This window comes from Ursus arctos, unplaced genomic scaffold (genome assembly GCF_023065955.2).
Source record: "Ursus arctos isolate Adak ecotype North America unplaced genomic scaffold, UrsArc2.0 scaffold_19, whole genome shotgun sequence".
Lineage (NCBI taxonomy): Eukaryota > Metazoa > Chordata > Mammalia > Carnivora > Ursidae > Ursus > Ursus arctos.
In genome coordinates, this window is record NW_026622863.1 from 20443920 (window position 1) to 20464928 (window position 21009).

At 40.4% G+C, this 21009-nt stretch overlaps 1 protein-coding gene across 2 annotated transcripts in view; it reads right to left on the bottom strand.

The window, feature by feature from the left end:
* CDH11 (cadherin 11) overlaps positions 1-21009 on the bottom strand; it is a 145113-nt gene that overhangs the window by 14308 nt on the left and 109796 nt on the right. For both annotated transcript variants that reach the window (XM_026494903.4, XM_057314134.1), the window contains 5 exons: positions 16750-16937; positions 10484-10737; positions 4910-5046; positions 4309-4442; positions 3959-4076 (listed from right to left, as the gene is read on the bottom strand). In XM_026494903.4, the coding sequence (XP_026350688.1) occupies positions 3959-4076; positions 4309-4442; positions 4910-5046; positions 10484-10737; positions 16750-16937 (831 nt within the window). The remainder of the gene's footprint in view (positions 1-3958; positions 4077-4308; positions 4443-4909; positions 5047-10483; positions 10738-16749; positions 16938-21009) is intronic.

A 21009-nucleotide genomic window follows, 5' to 3' on the forward strand; every position in this document is an offset into this window, starting at 1 on the left:
AAAAACTAGCAGTGATTATTATCAAGTTATTTTATTATTGATAATACTATCTCTGCTTGTTTGTATTTTCTAACTTTCCTACAAAGAATATGCGTTAATTATGTAGTAGAAGAAAATCACAAAACTCTTTGCAAATATATATTACTACAATTATTATGGCTGTGATTTAAATTGAACCTGACGTCCCCTGTTCACTTTCCCCTGGAACCTTAGATTGATACATTGAATTACAGGTTTTTCCTCTTCTGAAGATTGTTATTATTTGAGGACAGGGTAAACAGATTTTTTTTTTTAAGCATTAACTAGAAAAGACATGAGCTTTATATTCATAGTATAGTGTATGCACCTGATGGAACCCTCCAAGTACCCAAGCTTGTTCGTTATTTCACTGAAGGGCAATGTGACCATGGGCACATCTCTGGAGCTCCTGATATCTCATACTCCTTCTTTATCCAGAAAATGGGGATAAAAATATTCATGCTGAACCTCGTGGGGCTATGTGAGTAATGACGTGAAACAATGGCCAGGACAAAGTTTTATAAATTAATGAAGAGCTAGGGTCTCCCTCATCTGAGAAGGGTTATTCTCAGTCCTTTTTTTCTTTGCACTTTTCCCCACCCATTACACACTTCTTGTGTTTTTAGAGATGCCATAAGGCTGATATTTTCAAAGTAAATAGCATCTCAAAACTGGGGCAGGCCAGCTCTTCATCTGCCCAAACCGCACCATTCTTGATATTAACAGCCCAAGATGGACTTAAATGTGGAAGAGTCATCCAGTGTTCTACTCACCGGCTGCCTTCTGGGTTGTCTGTGAAGCTGGGCTACAGAATGGAGTAAGGGAAAAGGAAATAAAAGGCTTGGGTGTATTAAAATGGCTTCCCTCCTTGTATTTCTAAAGATCCGTAATGCTTATGCCGAGTTTAGGCAAACACAATCCTGATTATTTACATGGCATAATGGAAGTAAACACTCAAGGAGAAAGAAACCTGATGCTTTTACTCAGCGTGATATAAACCATTATCTCATGTTTTCTATGGAAAACAGTCTCAGCCGAGATATTTGGTAACTCAGTAGGCTATTAATAGGATGTGGAATGTGATTACTCCTTTTGGATTACTTCAATATGTAATTACTTCTAGGAGCTAGCAGAAAGAGACTCTATTAAATGATAATTATAGGACTGTATTTGCTTTAAGGTTTTGTAATAGCTCTAAACATGGGAGTTTTCATTAACTGTTTGCCATAGTTAATAAAGTCATTTTTCTTAAAAAGTAGCAATTCCCTGCAAAAGTGGTGGCTCCGCATAGGATTAGACTCTTACAGGGAAGGGCAGGCGAGACAGACTGTGTCCTGGGCTGGCTCATCCATGGTAATAGAATCTCTGAAAATACGGATGGCATTCCCGAAGTGTTGTGACAAAGTGAAATACTTATAACTCCCTAGAGAACACTATGTCTTTGTATAATGTTCTCAGAGGGTTAACAGCAACTAAATATTATTGCACACATAAAAACAAAGAAGACACGGCAGGTGATGGAGGCGAAGTTGGCACAGTGAGAAAAACCTAGAAACACCTGCTGTGTCAGGTGTTTCTGACCTGCTGACCACAAATATTTGAGTCAACAGATCATAAAAGAGGGGGTGGCATAAGACACATGTGAGAAAAGCAGAGTTTTCCAGACAACGGAGTCAGTCACCTCGCTATTGATAAAACTAAATGTATGCTGAGTTATTTTGTAAGAAGTATCTTCTTCATCATAAAACTAACAAAAGCCTAGGCTTACATCAACGTAGCAATCTATCAACCTAGGGTAGGGTCCCAAAAGAGCTTGGGGATTAAGAAAAATCCAAGAGTAGAGACAGGGATTTTCATGCACTCGAAGTGTACGTCTATCTTAGAAAGTAGTATGAAAACATTGTGTATGCTACCTTCTTCAGTTCGGCTCCGGAAACACTAAATGGCCACTACATGTCAGGGTCTCCCTGTTCTGGAGAAACGTACCTTTACAAAAGGAAGTTCCTATATTATACACGTGTAGCACTAGAGGTATGTGAGCTCCCAGTTGAGAACTACTCATCTATCTCAGTGCTGAGTAGAGTTATCTCTTAAAGGTGCTTAAGGCACTCACAGGTGCCCATCAACCAAAGCCAACAAGTAAAAGAAAAATCCTAGATGAAAGAGAAAATTAAAGCGCTCCAAGTACTGTTTCTATTTCAAAATGATAGGAATCATTTACAAAGTGAAGGACAGGTTGTTTTATAGGGTTCCTTGAAAACACGGGTCTCTCCTATAACTACCTTCACACCCAGGCTCTCAAGAGCACGACCACTGCAGAGGGCAAGGCATCAGGAAAGAAAAATCTGTCATGGCACCTAGGACATTTTATCCCACAGTCTCATTTGGTATGTGCTTGACCTATTTTTTTTTTAAGATTTTATTTATTTATTTGACAGAGAGAGAGAGCACAAGCAGGGGAGCGGCAGAGGGAGACAGAGAAGGAGAGGGAGAAGCAGACTCCCCACTGAGCAGGGAGCCCGATGTGGGGCTTGATCCCAGGACCCTGGGATTGTGACCTGAGCTGAAGGCAGGTGCTTAACCAACTGAGTCACCTAGGCAGCCCTTGATATGTGCTTGATTTTAAAAAGCCATAATTAAATGCTCAAATGAGTTCCAGAAAGAATAATAAAGTATGTTATATCATATTCCCTCAAATCCAAGGAGCATGGGGAATTCCTTTACTTTAATAATCAACCCAGTAGAGCCAGTGGTGAGGGCTGTAACCTCTAGCCTCTGAGAGCCTAGGTTTAAAACCTGGGTCTAACTCTTAGGTGGCAGATAGACTCTGAATAAGTTACTTGATGATTCTGTGCCTCATTTTCCTCATCTTCACATGGGAAGGATAATAATCACCCTGACCTATGGTGTGTTGAGAGAATGAAATTAGAGAGTGTAGGAAGGGTCTGGGTATGGTGTCTGGAGCATAGCTGCTGGGATTTATGATACTGATGATAGTGATAACAGTGATGGGAAAAGTGATGATACTTATTAGGTTAACTTAAGCTCCTGTAAGCCTGATCTCAGTCACTGGGAAAGCAATCAATCTATAACCTAGTGCACAGTGAGCGTGTGGCTAATGAAAGCCTATGTACTCAGGAGGACCACCTTTTATTCCTATGTCAAATGATGGCATTCGTCTTCCCATTTCCACAGACCTGCATTGTCACTGGTTTATAGGAATAGCTGCAGACCAAAATACCCTGGCCACAAGTCAAGAAACTAATTTTTTGATCCTGGCTTGCTACAAACTTTGTCAAGGGACTCTCTATCAGTTTGGTCCTATACAACAAGAACAACTACTTCAAATAATTTGGGAGTCTAGAACGTCTCCAATGAAATGAGAAGCAAGAATGATATTAAATTTTGCCATGTTTACAGTTGCCAAATGATGCTTTGTCCATGCCCTTCAGGCAATAATTCTGCAAGCACGTTTAGATTTCAAGCTCTGTACCCAACCATACTGCATTAATACCATGCTTGGAAGGGAAGGCCAGCTGAAAGATTACATTGCCTTACAAAGTTGAACTAATCTCTTTTAATGCTTTACTTGATATCAATATTCATAGAGCCATGCTTCCCCCCAAGGGTTTATCAACCTCTTAAAAAAAGATAAATGAAGTTGTTTGCATATTGACCCTGTAAGCTTCCCCACTTGGTTTTCCCACTGCTTCATGAATATCAAAGCCAATGAAAAGAGTAAAATAAAATTAGACTCACTTATTCATATGCACCAAATGAGCCCACATGTCTCAAAAATAAAGGTGGCATTATTATTTCTTGTTTGTTCTTCAACAGAGAGGCATTATTAAGATTAGGGAAAACACTTGTGCTCTGCAATATAAAAGCCATTCATTCTCCATTTCTACTTCTCTGAATGCATAGGAACCTTGGTACGAACCTCTGTTGTCTCTGACTGTGAAATTTGGATTGTGAATGATTTCAGGGGGTAGACTGAAGATAAATCTTGGTCCATTGGCTGTGTCATCCTTGTCATCTGCACTAATTGTAACAATTGGCTGAAAGAGAAAGGTGGCCCATAAATAAATCATTCTGACAATGACACATCATTTATTCAAAAATTCCTGCCTGGCTGAGAAGCCTGGGTTTAACAAGAGGACATAGCTACAGTGCTAAAGAAGGCTCCGAAGCCCTCTTGGCAGTGGGAAGTAGCTCTAGGGGAAGCTCTCAAGACCAAACTCTGTTTCTAAATGCCTTGTTTATAGCCAGGGAGGGGGAAAGCATCATTACCTGGTTAGAAAGTGGCTTGGTCTGATCACTCTCACAGATGAAGCCTTCATAAGGGGCGGCAAACTTGGGAGCATTATCATTGACGTCAAGGACCCTAATGGCCACTGGAACTTTGGCTTCCTGATGCCGGTTGTCTGAAGGAAGAGAATTCAGGCAGTAAATGCAAGCCCTCCACAACATTCCAGTGTGTGAGCAAGTTTGAGAACCACTGGCCTATAGGTAAATAAGTACCTACAAATCTTAGCTCTAAGCGTTCTGCTGCTCTGGGTTTAAACAACCCTGCGTGGCAGGATAAAGTGGGGAATCCTTCCGTGATGGCTATGAGTTTCAAGCAGCTGAGGGCTATCAGCTCACTTGCCAAGACTATACCCACTTCTGCGAAAAAAAAAAAAGAAAATAAAAGAAAAAAAGAAAATATCTCTCTGTGTTTATATGTTATCTTCGATACATGACCAAGAATAAATTTTAAAGTTCGAAAAAATATGCTTAAGACTAAAAAATATATTCTATCTCAGCTGTCTGTCATTTTCCAGAATATATATAGAGTCTGATGGAATAAAATTTGGTAAAGTAGAATCAAAACCCTTAGGAGAATACTTACGGATTTCTGCCGCAAAAACGGATATGTTGAGCCAGGCGGTTTCCTCTCTGTCCAAAGGTTTTGTGGTTTTAATAAAACCGTCCTCTGGATTAATAGTGAAAAACCTGTCGAGGTCAGTATGACGATCGATGGAATACCTAAGCAGAATGCAAATGAAGCAATTAGACAGAGACATTTCGAGCAGCTTAATATTTGAATATTTTCTCCATGCTATATTTAAAACAACTTTTTCAATGAATTGTTTGAGCTAGGTTTCCTTTATAATCAAATTTACTTTTTAAACTTCATACATGAATCTTTTATAGAAATCATTTTGCCACATTGGAATTCTTTATTCAGTACAATGAATGAAGAGCTGTTTAGCATATATTTGATTGAGAAACATAATGACATGTTGCATATTTCTTCATATTTACTACAATCACCCACCATCTGAATATTTATGAAACTGCATTTGGGAAGTGGGATTGCCTTGTTCCCAAACTACTCAGAAAGTCACAAATGTATCAAACCTTTATCAGCTTTTTGCAATATTAAATATTAAATAGTTTTAAGCTTATCTAAATGTATCATCAAGGATCATTTATGGTCCTAAAAATCAGTTTTCTCCTTATTTAAAGAAAAGTGCTAACTCTATTTTGAATGAACTCATTTAGTTTATTTATTTGGTTTTAGGGGATCCCAGGGAGCTTGGTTCTGAATTCCATGGTGAAATATGCAAAACAGCCTTGGTCATTCATTTGTAGAGCATTCTCCCCACACTTTCATGATGGGCTGTGCCTAATAGCATAGCTGGAAGGTTTTAGCTACTCCAGTCCACTAGAAAATTTGCTTTTTTTCTAACAAAAGACAAAATAATTTCCAGAATATTACTGGATCATATTTATGGCAAAGGGAGGCAGGAGATGGGACAAGAAGAATGGCCTATATTGAGGTGTGGTAAGGTAAAATATCTTGCCCAGGATACCCAGAGTTAAAAGTACTGGAGTGCTGGTTTTAATAAGTCTATTGAATTCCAAATCCCCTTTCCTTTTCACTCTGCCATACTGTCTCCAAAACGAAAAGCAAACGTAGTTAGGTTAACTCTGGGAGTTATATGGGGCTTCATAATTGGGTGGTTTCCTGCTTTTGGAGGGCTTAGCTGTGCTTTCCTAATGTTTACAGAATACAGATGTCTGAAGGTGCTCATCGAGCGTCATAAAAGCCAAGGTATATTAAAGGTGGCAAAGACCCGTGGATGTCAGAGAGTTTAATCTCTTCAATTTACAAATGATGGGATTTGCAAATGGCCCACTATCTAATTTCTGGGGGAGCCAACATTAGAACCCGTATCTTCCAATTCTAGATCATGTTGTTTCCACAGAGGTCCCCCACATGGAGCTGCACTTCACAGTATAAAAGACAAGAGCTCATCCATGATATCATTAGGCTTTGAAGCTCCCTGTGGGAATGGAATGATGAATCCCCTGCCCCAGTCGGGAAACTGAAGATAAACCATTTACACCTTGTAAATGTCAGGAGAGGCTCAGTAACATAGCCTTCAGTAGATAGCCCTCTGTGAAAAGGAGGCAAAAATAATAGAATTTCTTTTTCCCCTGCCACCAGGGAGTTTACTATCTAGTTGACATGACAAGACACACTCACAGGAAGAAGATAATTAACAATGCAGTGTTATTCTCTAGAAGCGAAGGGCATGAATTTTGGTTGTGTAAAGTCCTAGCTACAAGTTCATGCTCCAGTACATATAAGCTGGTGATACTGGAAAAGCCACTTAAGTTCTTTGACTCTCAGCTGACTTATCTCTTAGATGGGAATATTAACAGTACCTAGCTTTTAGCTTCTCTGTAAGAATTAAAGAATTACATGAAATGATGATACATGTTAAGATATATAACCTAGTGCCTCTCATACTGTAAACAGTACAACAAAGCATAGTTGCTCTTCTTTTTCTTGTTGCTGGTGTCACACGCTGTGGACAGTAAATGGAAGTTCTCAAATGTCAATCTACAGAGTATGACCTTCATCCTACAGCCAGTGAAAAATCATAGGCGGCTTTTGATCAGAGGAACAAATAAGTGGAATTGGACCATGGGGATGCTTAATAAGGTAGGGTGGGCAAGATGTTCTAAGCAAGAGAGAGTGGAGGAAGGGCAGAGACATGGTTAGGATCTGAATAAGGTGACAGGGTACAGGAACTGGTATAGGAGTGAGAGTGGGAACAGAAGACTGTGTGGTGAAGAGAGCACCAGTAGGAGGCTGGGAGAGTCCTAGAGAGTTCCTCGCCTGAGTGTCAGAGGAGACATTGAGAAACACAAAAACAAAGTCAGTAGGAAAATGCTTCCACGTTAAGAGAGTAACAAGTCAGCTGTACCTCAGGTTTCACAGAATCAAGGTAGAGTCAGGTTTATTTATTTTTTAAATTTTTTTAAGGGTGTCACAATAAGTATGAGCCCAAAAGTAAGTTTAAATAAATGAGTGAGCCAGTGAGGGAGAAAAGCAAGTGTGTGAAAATTCACAGCAGACAGCAGGATAGGTACAGAGTAGAACTAGGGAGAAATATCAGCCCTGAGGCAGAGAATCTGGAGCGTTAATTCAACCATGCATGGGTAGAAGTGCTGTAGATGAGGGGACAGAGAGAGAGGTCCAAGTCAAAAGGATGCATCTCAGGCAGCCCCCACTGCCTGGACAGGGATCAAAGACTAGTGAAGACCCCACGGTGGTGCTGTCCAGACATGAATAGATTACTGCCAAGGAAGCTAAGAGAGAATAACTCAAAAAGCCAACAGTGAACAAAAGTGTATCTCATACTACAGAGTCTGAGAAGGAAAGATCTGTAAAATTTCCATGCAGCAAAGAGTCTGGTTGATGCTACAGTGTCCTACCCACATGTCCAAGGACACAAATTCCTGTACAAGCGAAGATAAACCATCAGGAAATTAGGTAGTGCAGACAGGAGGACAGGAGACAAACCACATAAAAAGATTTGAATGTTCTATAATTTGTTTGGAGACTGAGTGGGTAAGGGGGGGTTCAAGGGCGGTACTGAGCATCTTTGGATAATTATAGACACGGAAATTGCCTACATACACAGAACAGCTACCACTGAAAACATGACCCAAATAACCAATCGCAGATGTGGATCCTGGAGACATGAGGCACAGAGGAAATGAGCAGTTGTTCCAAGTACTTTTACGTCATCACTCTTCCAATGCGTTGCTAATGCACCTTGATATTCTAAGGCCAAAGCTGACTCATTTAAAATCCACACCATGGACATTTTTGAGTAGTTTAAAGTGTTGTTACACCAATCCTCAGTCATTATATAATATTTCTTCCTGCATAGAAAGAACACCGTACTCAAACCTTCTTGAGAAATTTTTTCATTGGTGGCTGTTTGGCTAGAGTAGGAAGCTCAAAATGGACTGAAGGCAGATCTGGACTGAAGTCCAGTCTTCAATACTGAACTGGCCATGTGACTTTGAAGACTGCATTTCACGCCTTTGAGGCTCAGTATTTCCATCTATTGCATCCTAAAGCAGTCAGAGCCTCAAAGGTTGTCTGAGGATTAGTTTAAATAACTTAGTGTCACACATTGTCTGGGGCTAAGAAGATGCCCATTAAAGGGCAATTCTCTTCTTTCTCCCAAAAGGGACAACATTCAAGGATTTAAAGGCAACTGACAACATTTATACACACACACACACACACACACACACCCATTTATATCACATTTTCTTTATCCATTCATCCATTGATGGATACTGAAGTTGTTTCCATGTCTTGGCTATTGGGAAGAATAAAGCAGTGAACATGGGAGTGTAGATATCTCTTCAAGATAGGGCCATTATGAAAAACAGTATAGAGGTTCCTCAAAATGCAGCTGGCAGCTGGATTTTTCCTGTGGGCTGTAACTTATCAACCCTGGAACCAGAAAGACATCCCTGACCCTCCTTGAGCCTACCAAGGACAACACATAACATAAGGAGTCACTGTGATTTTGCGTGGTGAGCACTGTGAGGTGGAAACTGCATCTGATCCATCAGTAGGGTGCTCTGGAAGAATTTCTAGGGAAGGTGATGCCCAAGTGGAGGCAGGAAAAATGAGTACCATGTAGCAAGATTGAAAGAAAAGGGAGCAGAGCTCCCACAGGGAGGAAGAACAGGCGAAGGCCAGGAATGAGGAGAGTGTAGGTTCTGCTTCAAAGAATAGGAAGTGGTCCCATTTAGCTGCAACTCAGAGTCTGATGCCAAAGGAAAGTAGACCGAAAAGGGAAGAGATGAGCAAGGCACAGCAGGAATCGGGATGGAGAGGCTCCAAGAAGAGCCTGACACTAAATAAGAGAGTTGGGATTATTCGGGAGGGAGCGGCAAGGGGGAACAGTTTGATCATTGATAACTGAGGTCTGAAGTCTGATATGATGTCTGGATGTGTGGTTAAAAATGCTCAGTCTGGCTATAGGACAACAGAAAGATGGGTGAGACACTGGAGGCAGAGAGACTAGGAGGAGGCAGAAGACGAAGTCCAGGTGAGAAGGGAATCAGCGTGGGGTGTCTGGATGGCTCAGGTGGTTAAGCATCTGACTCTTGATTTCAGCTCAGGTCCTGATCTCAAGGTCTTAGGATTGAGCCCTGCATCAGGCTCCACGCTCAGTGCAGTCTGCTCGTCCTTCTCTGTCTGCTCCTCCCCCAATCTCTCTAGCTCTTGCTCTCTTGCTCTCTCTCTCAAATAAATAAATAAAATCTTAAAAAAAAAAAAATGGAATCAGTGGAAGGGCCATGGACGAGCCCAGACCAGGTTTCAGGCAGCTGTGCAGTTCTGTCCCATCCACATCTCTGATGTGTGACCAGCCTTCTCTGGCTATCTTCCTCCCTTCTCATCTCTATCATCTTCCTCATCAGCCTCATCGCTCATTAACACAGATTGGGGAGAGGCGGAGGCAGGGTTCTGAATCACTTTTCTAGTTAGGTTTTTTAAGTCACAAAGATCGATTCATAATAATAAAAACAGCCTCAATTTTTGTGGCCCTTTGTTATCTCTTCAAAGTGCTCGATAGCTATTAGCTAGACAGAGCTTGCTTTCCTAGCCCCCTGTTCACGGGCTGTGTCACTCTGGCCAAGTCACTTTGCCCCACGGAGAACCCATTTCCCCTCAAATGAAGTGACAACAATTCCTATAAAATAAAGTTGATGGGATACATTAGATCCTATGTCTAACACACGTAATAGAGTAACTGGAGCATAGAAATAAATTGTAATTACGATAATTACTTCATAATCCTTATTCCTACTCAGCACAGCTCCCTGAGACAGGCCCCACTGAGAGCTGCATCACTGGCAACACATTGGCAAGCCCACTGCAGACAGAAATTAGGTAGTTTGAACGAGCTGATCCAAAACGTTAGTGGCAGGGGAGGAGTCAAACTCACATCTTCTAAATCTTAATCTTGTTTACACTGCGTTGAACTGGATTAGCTTGGACCCTGTTTCAAACTGAAGAATGTGCTTCCCTCAGGGCTTTCCTAAAACCTCGTGCCTCGAAAATTCCTCATCCAGGCTTTTAAATAAACGTCTGTACCTGATGGGGCTGTTGGCAGCATCAGGGTCTTTGGCATGCACTCTCCCAACCACCGTGCCAGCCGCTGCATTTTCTTGGACTTCATGGATGTAGCTTGGGGCCAAGAACATGGGGGGCTCGTCAGCATCTTCCACTGCAATCTTCACCGTCACAGTGTCCTTGAAAGGCCCGTTGCTAATGAACTTTGGGTCGATGTGCACGTTGGCTGCCTCTACCTTTAAGCTGTACGCTCTTTTGGTTTCAAAATCTACGGGCTGGCAAGAAAGAAGAGAAGATTGACAACCAATTCCTTGAAAGAATCATGGAGGAGAAAGACCACATCGTTTTACAGGGCAGAGTGAATAGCTCCTCAAAGGGAGAAAATCAGTGTCTCTTCAATATCGAATTACCTGAGCCATTTGGTCAGAAAATCAGACAAATCAATTGCTGAAATCTGGACTGTGCTCCATGGGTAATTCCAGGAGCACAACAGACACAGAAGGACCACATCATTGAAAATGAACTTCTTTCTATAATAACAACACTAAGGCTGTCCAAATCACTCACTAAAATCATCTAAGGAAAGGAGTTAAAACACTGCAAAAAGTAAACGATGTAGCCCACTCTGTAAAGTACTAAGAATCTTGGTAATAAAAATACCCACTGAATTTCAGCACAAGTATGTCTTGCTAGATGACTGTTCTCTTACACACACACACACAGCTGGCATAATCATATTGAAAATCTAATTTTTAATTTTCCGACCTGTAGCATCTCCCAAATTCTGGGACCCCGACCAACAGTGGCCCTTAAGATGACTTCAGGTAGTTTATGGGTAACTTTGGTGGATGGATTTGTTGAATGACATTCACTCACTTATTAAGTTACTTACTGACACTAGTATTCCTTTTCTAATTCTTCTATTACCAAACAGCTCAAGGATGCATCTGTATACCTGAGTATACCATATATGATATGCTTCCTAATCTCCTTTTGAGAGACTGGGATACAACTGTCTAGCTAGAATGTAATGACATCATTTTGTTTGATTGCATTCATTTCTAGGTTACCTTCCATTTATGGCAAGTGATATAGGACAATTAGAATAATGCTTCCCTGTTAAAAGAATGCATATATGTTTAAAAGAAGCCTGATTAAAGAAAAAAATTATCAACAATATAGATTTCACACAGATTCAGGAAAAATTGAGAAGTAGTATTTGAATGATTGCAGTTATTGAGAAATTGATGAAACATTCCCTGTTTCGGAATGAGAAGAGGTACAATGAATCAATCAGCCAAAGGTGAAAAGTACAACTGTGGCAGAGAAACAAGCCCGAATGCCTAGGAAACAGAACTTTCTAATTAGCACTCGGGATGATGCTGAGCTACCAAATGTTTGGAAAGAGTTAGGTCTTTTAAGGTTAGCATCTGCCTGCCATGCTGTTGTCAACTGCCTGGCAAACACTTATTGTGAATGGGCATATAATCATAGGGTTTAGTCCTGACCTAATTCTACAAAGCTCAAAACTAAGGATGATTCCAGTTTCAGGAAGGAGAAACACATTCAAAGTTTTTCCATCATCTTCCCACTCCCAACACCACAGATTCAGGGAACACTCTTCTTCCTGCAGGAAAAATCAGACACGGCCAATCCACCCTTCTGGGACTCAGCAGCTCTTTTGTCCTTCTCTGGGTTACTGAGCAGCAGAAAGGAATGTTATTGATGGGCTGCAGGTATGAGATTGCTACAATTTCTCAAAAACTCTCCAGTTATGACACAATATGAAACACTGGAATGTGATAGTTCTGAGAGCAGGGAAGGAGAAACTTTCTAGTCTCAGGTAGCCTGTTGATGCTCTTAGAGCACAACTTTTTGAACTCGGTTTAGGCACACAGCTAGGGACCCAGAGCCCAGAGCCATGTTCCCACTGGACAGCACTGTTGATGTTGAGGCTACTATAGTCACACTGCCGTCTGACCGATACTTTTCAGATTCCAAGCAAAACTCCCCAAATCCTTGCAAACACTTGTCTGGAATGTCCTTTCTTGTTTGGTGGGATGTGACTAAGTCTTCTGGTGGTCTTCCCAAACCTCATTGCCTTGTGAAGTCAACTTCCCTGAGCTGCCTTTCTGCAGCCCCTTATTCTCAGTCTTGCTAGGTGGGTGGGGAAGGGGGCATCCCAAAGGACTCTGGTAAGTCTTGTTGATCTTTGCTTCCTTGCTCCCTGGGATTGACTGTAACAAGTGAGGATCTACAGTAATTGTTTTGACCGAATGGGGAGCAGGGTTGATGGATGAATGACCTTTATGCATTTACCTACAATTTATACCTTGACTCCTTCCAAAAAAAGATTTAAGGTAGTTTCCCCTATGAACATTTATATCCATGTTATGAGTAGTTGAAATAAAGCTAAATGAGGCAACACACTACATAAACCATAAAAATCTTAATACCCCTTAGTTTACTAATCCCACCTCTGAGAATTCTCCCTGAGGGATTAATCCAACAGAAAACCAAAACAAACAATATTCAAAAATGCATGGTGTTTATCAGATGTAATAAAGGGTTATATCTAATCAGGGGAAATATACACACAAAACACCAAATCCAACTGTGAGATTTTATTAAGGAAATAATGGTCCATCAATAGGATGAGATGTTATGTAGTCATTAAAAATGATTATGTATATTATATAACAGCATGTAAAATGTTTTTGATGTGACATTAAGTTAACAAATCAGATCACTCTATGATTGCAACTGTGTCAAATGTTATATACCCATATGTATATACATGTGGGCAAAGAATATAAAAAATACTCAGACATAAAAATAGTTCTATTAAAATAGGGGATATTTAAAACATCTTCTAATGCTGCTCTCACATGCTTTATAAGGAGTTTATTTGGTAGAAAGGAAATAGCTCAGAAACTGCGCCAGAATCTCTGTGCCATAAATAGGAGCCCACTCGATCAAGGGCGTTGAAACGAACAGATTGGATTTTCCTCCCCAAGTCCACCAAGCCACCGACATGTTTCATTTTTATTTCACACTGGTTCTTCAGCTAACCACACAAAGACTGTCTGAATATCCTGAGGGCAGGTTCTCTCTTATGCACCATTACACCTCTGACACTTACTGTGTCTGACACAGAGTCAATACTCAAGAAATATATATTGCTTCCTAAGCTATTTGATACATGAATGACTCTACCTCTCCTAAATATCTCTTAAATTCTTCACCCTAACCTGTTGTGCCTTCTTCAGTTCTTTGTGATTTCACCCTTGGATTCCAACAACAGTGTTTCAACTGGTCCCACGGTATCCATCTCAAACTCTCAAGACTGAATTTCTTCAAGTTTCTTAAATGTGTCCTGTTTCTACAATACCAGCCCCTCAGGAGCTCTTTTTTTTTGGGGGGGGGGGGTGCTTCCTCTCTTTACCTATCTAGTAAATTCCTACTTCTCAAGGATTAAATTCTTGCTTTGTAAGAAGTCATTCCTGACCCATATTCATAGATTTTATCACACTTTATCACAGTTGGTTCTCAACTGGGGAGCAATTCCGCTCTACCTCACGCCAGGGATATGAGGCAATGTCTAGAGCTATTTTTAAATCATCACAACAGGTGGGGTGCAGTAGTGTGTGTGCTCACATCTCACAAGGAGAGGACAGGGATGCCGCTCACCATCCTAAAATGCACAGAAAGGCCCCGGACAACAAAGAATCGTCAGTCCTGAAATGTTAATATGCCCAGATGGAGAAAACCTGCTCTATTTTAATTGTCTTTTTACTTAACTGTCCTGTTAAATTCTGACCTTCCTATAGCCAGGATTCTGTCTCTTCAACTTCAGATGTCCAGCCTCTCACAAGGGGGCCTGTTTACAAAGAATAAGAACTCAATAACTCTTGGTAGAAAAATGGGTGAATGAATTAAGAAATGAGTAAAAATACTATATTGAAGAATATATAAGAGAAAAATAGTCCATGATCTCTCTATACTCTCTTATATTATTAAATCATGTATAATGACTTCCATAAGGTCCATCATTCCATACTATTACGTTCACCCCTCAAAATTCTTCTTTCCTGGTGGACATTTAGAACTCTGTGCTACAAGTTCAAGCAACATTCTTTTACAAATGAGATAACATCATACTGTGCCCTAAACTTAGACTTCAGTGCTTTATAGAAGATTATTCCTTTGCCTGGAATAAACACACTGAATTGGGGGAAAATGTGCAAATTAATCATATGCAGAGAGCTCATTTGTGATGTGTGAGTTCCTTGGGGTGATTTAAATGTTTCAGGATCTTAGAGACACAGTATGTGTTTATACCCTGAATACATTGAAAACAGGTGACAACCTTAGCATAACCAACTACCCAATTACTTGAACAGCAAAGGGCGGGAGGCAGGAATTGCTGATGTCAGTGCTCATATGTCAGTGTCAAGCAGAAGGGATAGTAATATTAATTAACAAGGTAAGCTGACAGCTCTATGCTAACACACAAGTCACTCAGCTACTTTTCTAGAGGAAAACCAGAGAGAGTGATTAGCACAACCCTCTGTGGTTGATTAGGCTGCCACGGCCACTAATATCTTTGTCACTAATGCTGACTTTTCCAAGTATCCAAAGTTTACCTCAACTTCCATATTCTTTCATGGAAGAGTCACCTCCTACCTTCTCTTGTTTTGTGTCCCATATGATATATCCCAAACCCAACAATGTTTGCAAGTATTGCAAAAAGTCAGCTTCCAAGAGTACATCTTTCTCTGCTTCCCTAACTGAAAGATTCCTCCCAGGAATTTCCCCGACTCTACTCCTGTCTGCTCTCCAGCTACTGGCCTCTTTATTGATTCTTCAAATTAATTTTTTATCAGTGTTACAGTCCAATCTTTCCCATCACACCAAGGAGCTTAATATTCATGCTACAAAACCAAGTTGAAAATGAATGCTTGATTAAAACCACGGTAATCCCATCATCCAATTCAGATTTAATGCTCCATACACTTTGATGATGGAGAGGTGTTGATTTCTCAAGTGGTAAATCAGGGGGGAAAACCATTTTAGAAAATACTGTAACTATTTCTTCACTTGAAAGTGAATCCTATCTGGCTTCCTTTATAATCCTTTTCTGACCCAGCTGTTTCCAAAATGTCTTGAGTAGGAAGTTGTTGCAGAATACCCTAGGTTTGGGGGTTCCTGGGTGTCTCAGTTGCTAAGCGTCTGCCTTTGGCTCAGGGTGTGATCCCAGGGTCCTGGGATCGAGCCTGCATCAGCCCCTGGGAGCCTGCTTCTTCCTCTCCCACTGCCCCTGCTTGTGTTCCCTCTCTCGCTGGCTGTCTCTCTCTCTGTCAAATAAATAAATAAAATCTAGAAAGAAAGAAAGAAAGAAAGAAAGAAAGAAAGAAAGAAAGAAAGAAAGAAAGAAAGAAGAAAGAAAAGAAAAGAAAAGAAAAGAAAAGAAAAGAAAAGAATACCCTAGGTTTGAATTTCATGTCCATGAGCTGCTAGCCGTGTGACTATGACAGGATCCAATTATCTAATCTGTCTGAGCCCCAATCTCCTCATAATTAAATTGAGATATCATTGTCCATTGGGACAATACTATCTATTTTATATGATTTTTCTGAAAAATAAATGGTGGTAAGATGCTCAGACTTCATTTAGCCTATATTGAGTATTGAGTAAATTTTAGATTTTTAAAATAAAACCAAGACAATAAACTCCTCTTTGCTGTGAGTTAATTCCAGGACACATTTTTAGGGACAATTAAGCTGACTGTGGGGAAAGGTCCATCGCTGCTGTTTCTCAGGCTCAATTTTGAGAGAAAATCAAGCAGAGGATTGGCTCAAGCTTCACAGAAGGCCCAGCAATGCAGTGACCCTTGGATACCTCAAGGGAAATGCTCTGAGCAGCCAGTATGAACAGAGTTAGCTTGGCAGAGCCAAAGGAGAAACCCCTTACATGCTCAGGGCTATTTGTCTAAAATCTAGATTTATCTAGCTATCTACCCTTCCGTGTGAAAATGGTGCCAAATCACAAAAAAACTAACAGGCAGTTGGCTGGCATCCCCAGCCCCTTTGCTAGCTCCCTCTGCAGTAACAGAAGGGGATACAGTTCTGTTACGGCCCCAGAACTGGGAGCTGAACTGCAAAGTCAGATCAGCCCCCAGTTGTCCATATTCTCATTTCTTAGCCTTCCACTCTGCGTCCCCTTCAGTGTTGCCTTGGCAGGGCTGACCAGCCTGCTCACACACTTGCTTCTTCCCCCTAACTCACCTTTTTCAGTTTGACCACGCCCTCCTGTGTCTCATAGTCCGTCGTGATCTCAAACAAGTCCATACCGTCTCCATCAACAATATTGTATGTGACTAAGCCATTTTCTCCAATGTCTGGATCTTTTGCCTTTACTCTTCCTACTTCCTCCCCGGGGACAGCCGCTTCTGACACAGACATCTGGTATACGCCTAGAAGAAGAAGACATCTATTTTTACTTTCCCTTTATTTGGCAGCTCTAAGACTTTAGATTTCATTGAATCCCAATAAACTTCTCAAAGGGTTTGAAATTGAACTCTCTATTGATTGAAAACATGAAAGAAGTGAATGGATGGGAAGGAAGATCCCACATGGCCTGCTTGTCAAAGAAACGTGTTCTACAAAGGATGATGAAACAGTATCAGGTCCAGGGTGATGTGGTGGGGTCACCTGCCACATGTGAGAAAGGAAAACAATACTCAGTTACATTTCCCATCAGGAAGTGATGGAGAACCATGTATGTCTTTATATGTTCAAAGAGCAAAGACTTCTTTTCATGTCTTCAGGATTGTCCACAAGTTAATTCCAAGGCACTGCCAGGTACCCAGAAACACATCCTTCTCTTTTAAAAAAAAACTTGCACAACTCCATATTTTTTTAAAAAATCAAAAGCAAATTTTATCCTTCAAGGTTATGACTCTTCTAACTCTATAGTTGACTCTCTTCTTACATCACCCTTCACCGTTTGATCAATAAGGACTGCCTTATCTTGAAAGGTTTCCCACAGTGTGGTCTGTCCATATATATTTATTTAATATTTACTGGGAACCTAATGCATGCCAGGTGCTGCTCTAGCCCCTGGAGACCCAGTGGTGAATGAAATTATCAAGTTTCTTCCCTTACTGAGGCACACTGAAGAGAAAAAAGAAGCAAATGTATGCCTACTCTGATGTCATTGCCAGAAAAAAGAAAAATAAGGTAGCCTAAAGGGTAGAGGGTAATGAGACAGTGTGTGACTGTGTGTGCGTATGATGGTTTGTGGGGGGAATGGTGCAAGTGTGAATGCGCGTCTGGGTGTGTGTGAGTGTCTGGTACGCATATGCATGCATGAGTGTGTGTATATGAATGTGCAATGTGAGTGTGTACACTTGTGTTAAATATGTGTTTGTGAGAAGAAGAAAGGAGAATCGAGACTGATTTGGAATTAGTTGGTCAGAGAAGATATCCCTCAGACAAAGGCATCCGAACTTTCTTGAAGGGAGTTAGCAATCAATCACGTAAATCTCTGGGGATAAAAATTACAGACAAAGCAAAGAACAAATGGCAAAAACCCTGAAGTGGGCACATACTGAAGATATACAGAAGCAAGAATTCAAGTGCAGCTGGAACATTCTGTAAGATGTGAGGGTACATAGTTAGGCTGGGCCCATCTATGTAAAAAGGCCATTGTAGGAGATGGGAAAGACTTCAGGTTTTGTTTAAACTTGGTGGAAGCCACTGGAAAGTTTGAGTAGAGAAGCCAAATTTGAGATTATCTTATCTGTGTTTTCACATTTTAAAAATATTCTGTGTGAAACAAGATAGAGAAACAAGGGTTAGAAACCTTGTTTCTACCACTTCCAAGTCGAATGGTTTTGGACAAGTTTCTTAAACTCTGTAAGTTTTAGGTTCCCTTCCATGGATTTTATCCGTTTCAGTACTCTGTCTATATTTATCTATATCATGTGGCTTACAGGTTGACCCATATTCTGCTTAATCACACCATAATCTGCACAGTCAAGGACAACTGGGAGGTGTAGTCTTCACTGATAACTCTCTGTCAATAATTAGCAATTTACACGAAAATTGACAGAAACCTGTTCTGAGCTGGTTTTCTCCAAATCTCATTCGAGTTCATGGCAATGAAAATAGTATCTGCACCGAAGCAATTGAACTTTACTATGTGGTCGCATTTAAGCAAGGGCATCAATGGCTGCCTGGTAATAATCCTGTATGCTTTTTCCTTCTACCCACCAAACAATTTTGTAGTGTGGATAATGGAGCATGCAGTCTGTTAGAATGCCATATGAGCCTTAAGCTTATTGGGGGTGCTGAACCTTATGCCTAAGCAGGCAAAGCAGTTTTTCTTCATCTCTTCTGGGATCCTGTGAGAACTGTTTATTGCCTTGTAATCCTATCTCAGTATCTCCCTTGGCAGACTGTTGTCCTTGGATTCCTCTGAATGACCATGGTGCCTTCCTGGGACCATATTTGTTTGCCTGCCTTGTTCCCAGATTTGCAAAAAGTGCCATCTCTCTGACAATAAACTCCCAGGCTCTACCAGCTACTCTCCTGATCTAGTGATGAATCCCCATGTACTAGCAGCATCGGAACATTACAATCACACTGTACCTTTATCTATATCTATATATACATAAACAGTTATGTTCAAGTTCTGGCTTTGCTACATTCTTTTTTTCAAATTTGATTAAGTTTTTAATTTTAATTCCAGTGTAGTTAACATACAGTGTTATATTAGTTTCAAGTGTACAATATAGCAATTCAACAATTCCATACATCGCTCGGTGCTCATCAGGACAAGTGCACTCCTTAATCTCTATCACCTATTTCACCCATCCCCTCACCCACCTCCCCTCAGGTAACCATCAATTTGTTCTCGTTAGTTAAGAGTCTGTTTCTTGGTTTCTCTCTCTCTCTCTTTTTCTTTTCCTAGTTTGTTTTGTTTCTTAAATTCCACATGAGTGAGATCATATAGTATTTGTCTTTCTCTGATTGACTTATTTCGCCAAGCATTATACTCTCTCGATCCATCCATGTTGGTGCAAATGGCAAAATTCATTCTTTTTGTGGCTGATTAATATTCCATTGTATATATATATATATATATATATGTGCCACATTTTCCTAATCCATTCATCTGTTGATGGATATTCAGGCTGCCTCCATAATTTGGCTACTGTAATAGCCAATAATGCTGCTATAAACATAGGGGTGCCTGTATTCCTTTGAATGAGTGTTTTTGTATTTTTGGAGTAAATGCCCAGTAGTGCAGTTACTGGATCATAGGGTAGTTCTATTTTTAACTTTTTGAGGAACCTCCATAGTGTTTTCCACAGTGACTGCACCAGTTTTCATTTCCACAACAGTGCAAGAGGGCTCCCCTTTGTCCACACCCTCACCTGTACCTGCTGTTTTTGATTTTAGGCTTTCTGACAGGCGTAAGGTGATATTTCATTGTGGTTTTGATTTGCATTTCCTCGATGGTAAGTAATGTTGAGCATCTTTTCATGTGTCTATTGGCCATCTGTATGTCTTCTATTCCTGTCTTCTGCCTATTTTTAACTGGATATTTTTTGGTTTTTTGGATGGCTTTGCTACATTCTTTGGGCAATGTATTACACCTTTCACAGAATCCAGTTTTATCTGTAAAATGTAGGCTTTTGTAGAGATACTCAATAATAGTTACTATTCATTAAATGATGGTTTATAATCTTACAAAATCCTTTCTTCTATTTCTCTTAGCAATCCTATCAATTTTGTAGAAGGACCACAGTCCCCCAGATAATAATACTGTTGTTGACAACTTATGCCAGATATCATAAGATTTTATATTATCCTATTTAGTTCTAACAACATCCTATTAATTAAGAGCTGCAGAAGACTGTATTCTCTAAAAATGGCCCAAGCTTTATCTCCCATCCCACATGCTTTTCCTTCAACATAACTTTGACAGTCTTTTTATTGAAAAACAGGGTCTATAAGAACTCTCCTTAAATTTGGGCAGTCTTATGATTACAGTGGAGATGATGTCATGTGATTTCTGAAGTTAGGTGACAAGAGGCAATACAGTTTCTGCTTGATATCCTTGGGGCTCTCACTTTCAGAACCCATCCAAGCCATTCCTTGGTGAGCCCCATGTGGAGAGAAACCAACAGTCAACACCAGCTCATCAGCCATGTACATGAGCATTCTAGGAAAAGGATCTTCCAGCCTCAGTCAAGCCACCCTCACTTGATGCTATGGAAAGAAAGACAAGGGGTCTCCTCCAAGTTTTGTCCCAACTGCAGACTCATGACAAAAATAAATTATTATTATTGTTTTAAACCACAAAGGTTTTGGGCAGTCTATTTTAAAGCAAGATAACTTATTCAGGTATTATTACCTCCAGATTAGAAATGAGAACACTGAGACAGAGAGAGGCTAGTTAATTATAAATTGCATAGCCAGTATCTAGTGAAATACCTAGCAAAATAGATTTTCTGTTTCCAGGATCATAGAAATTTT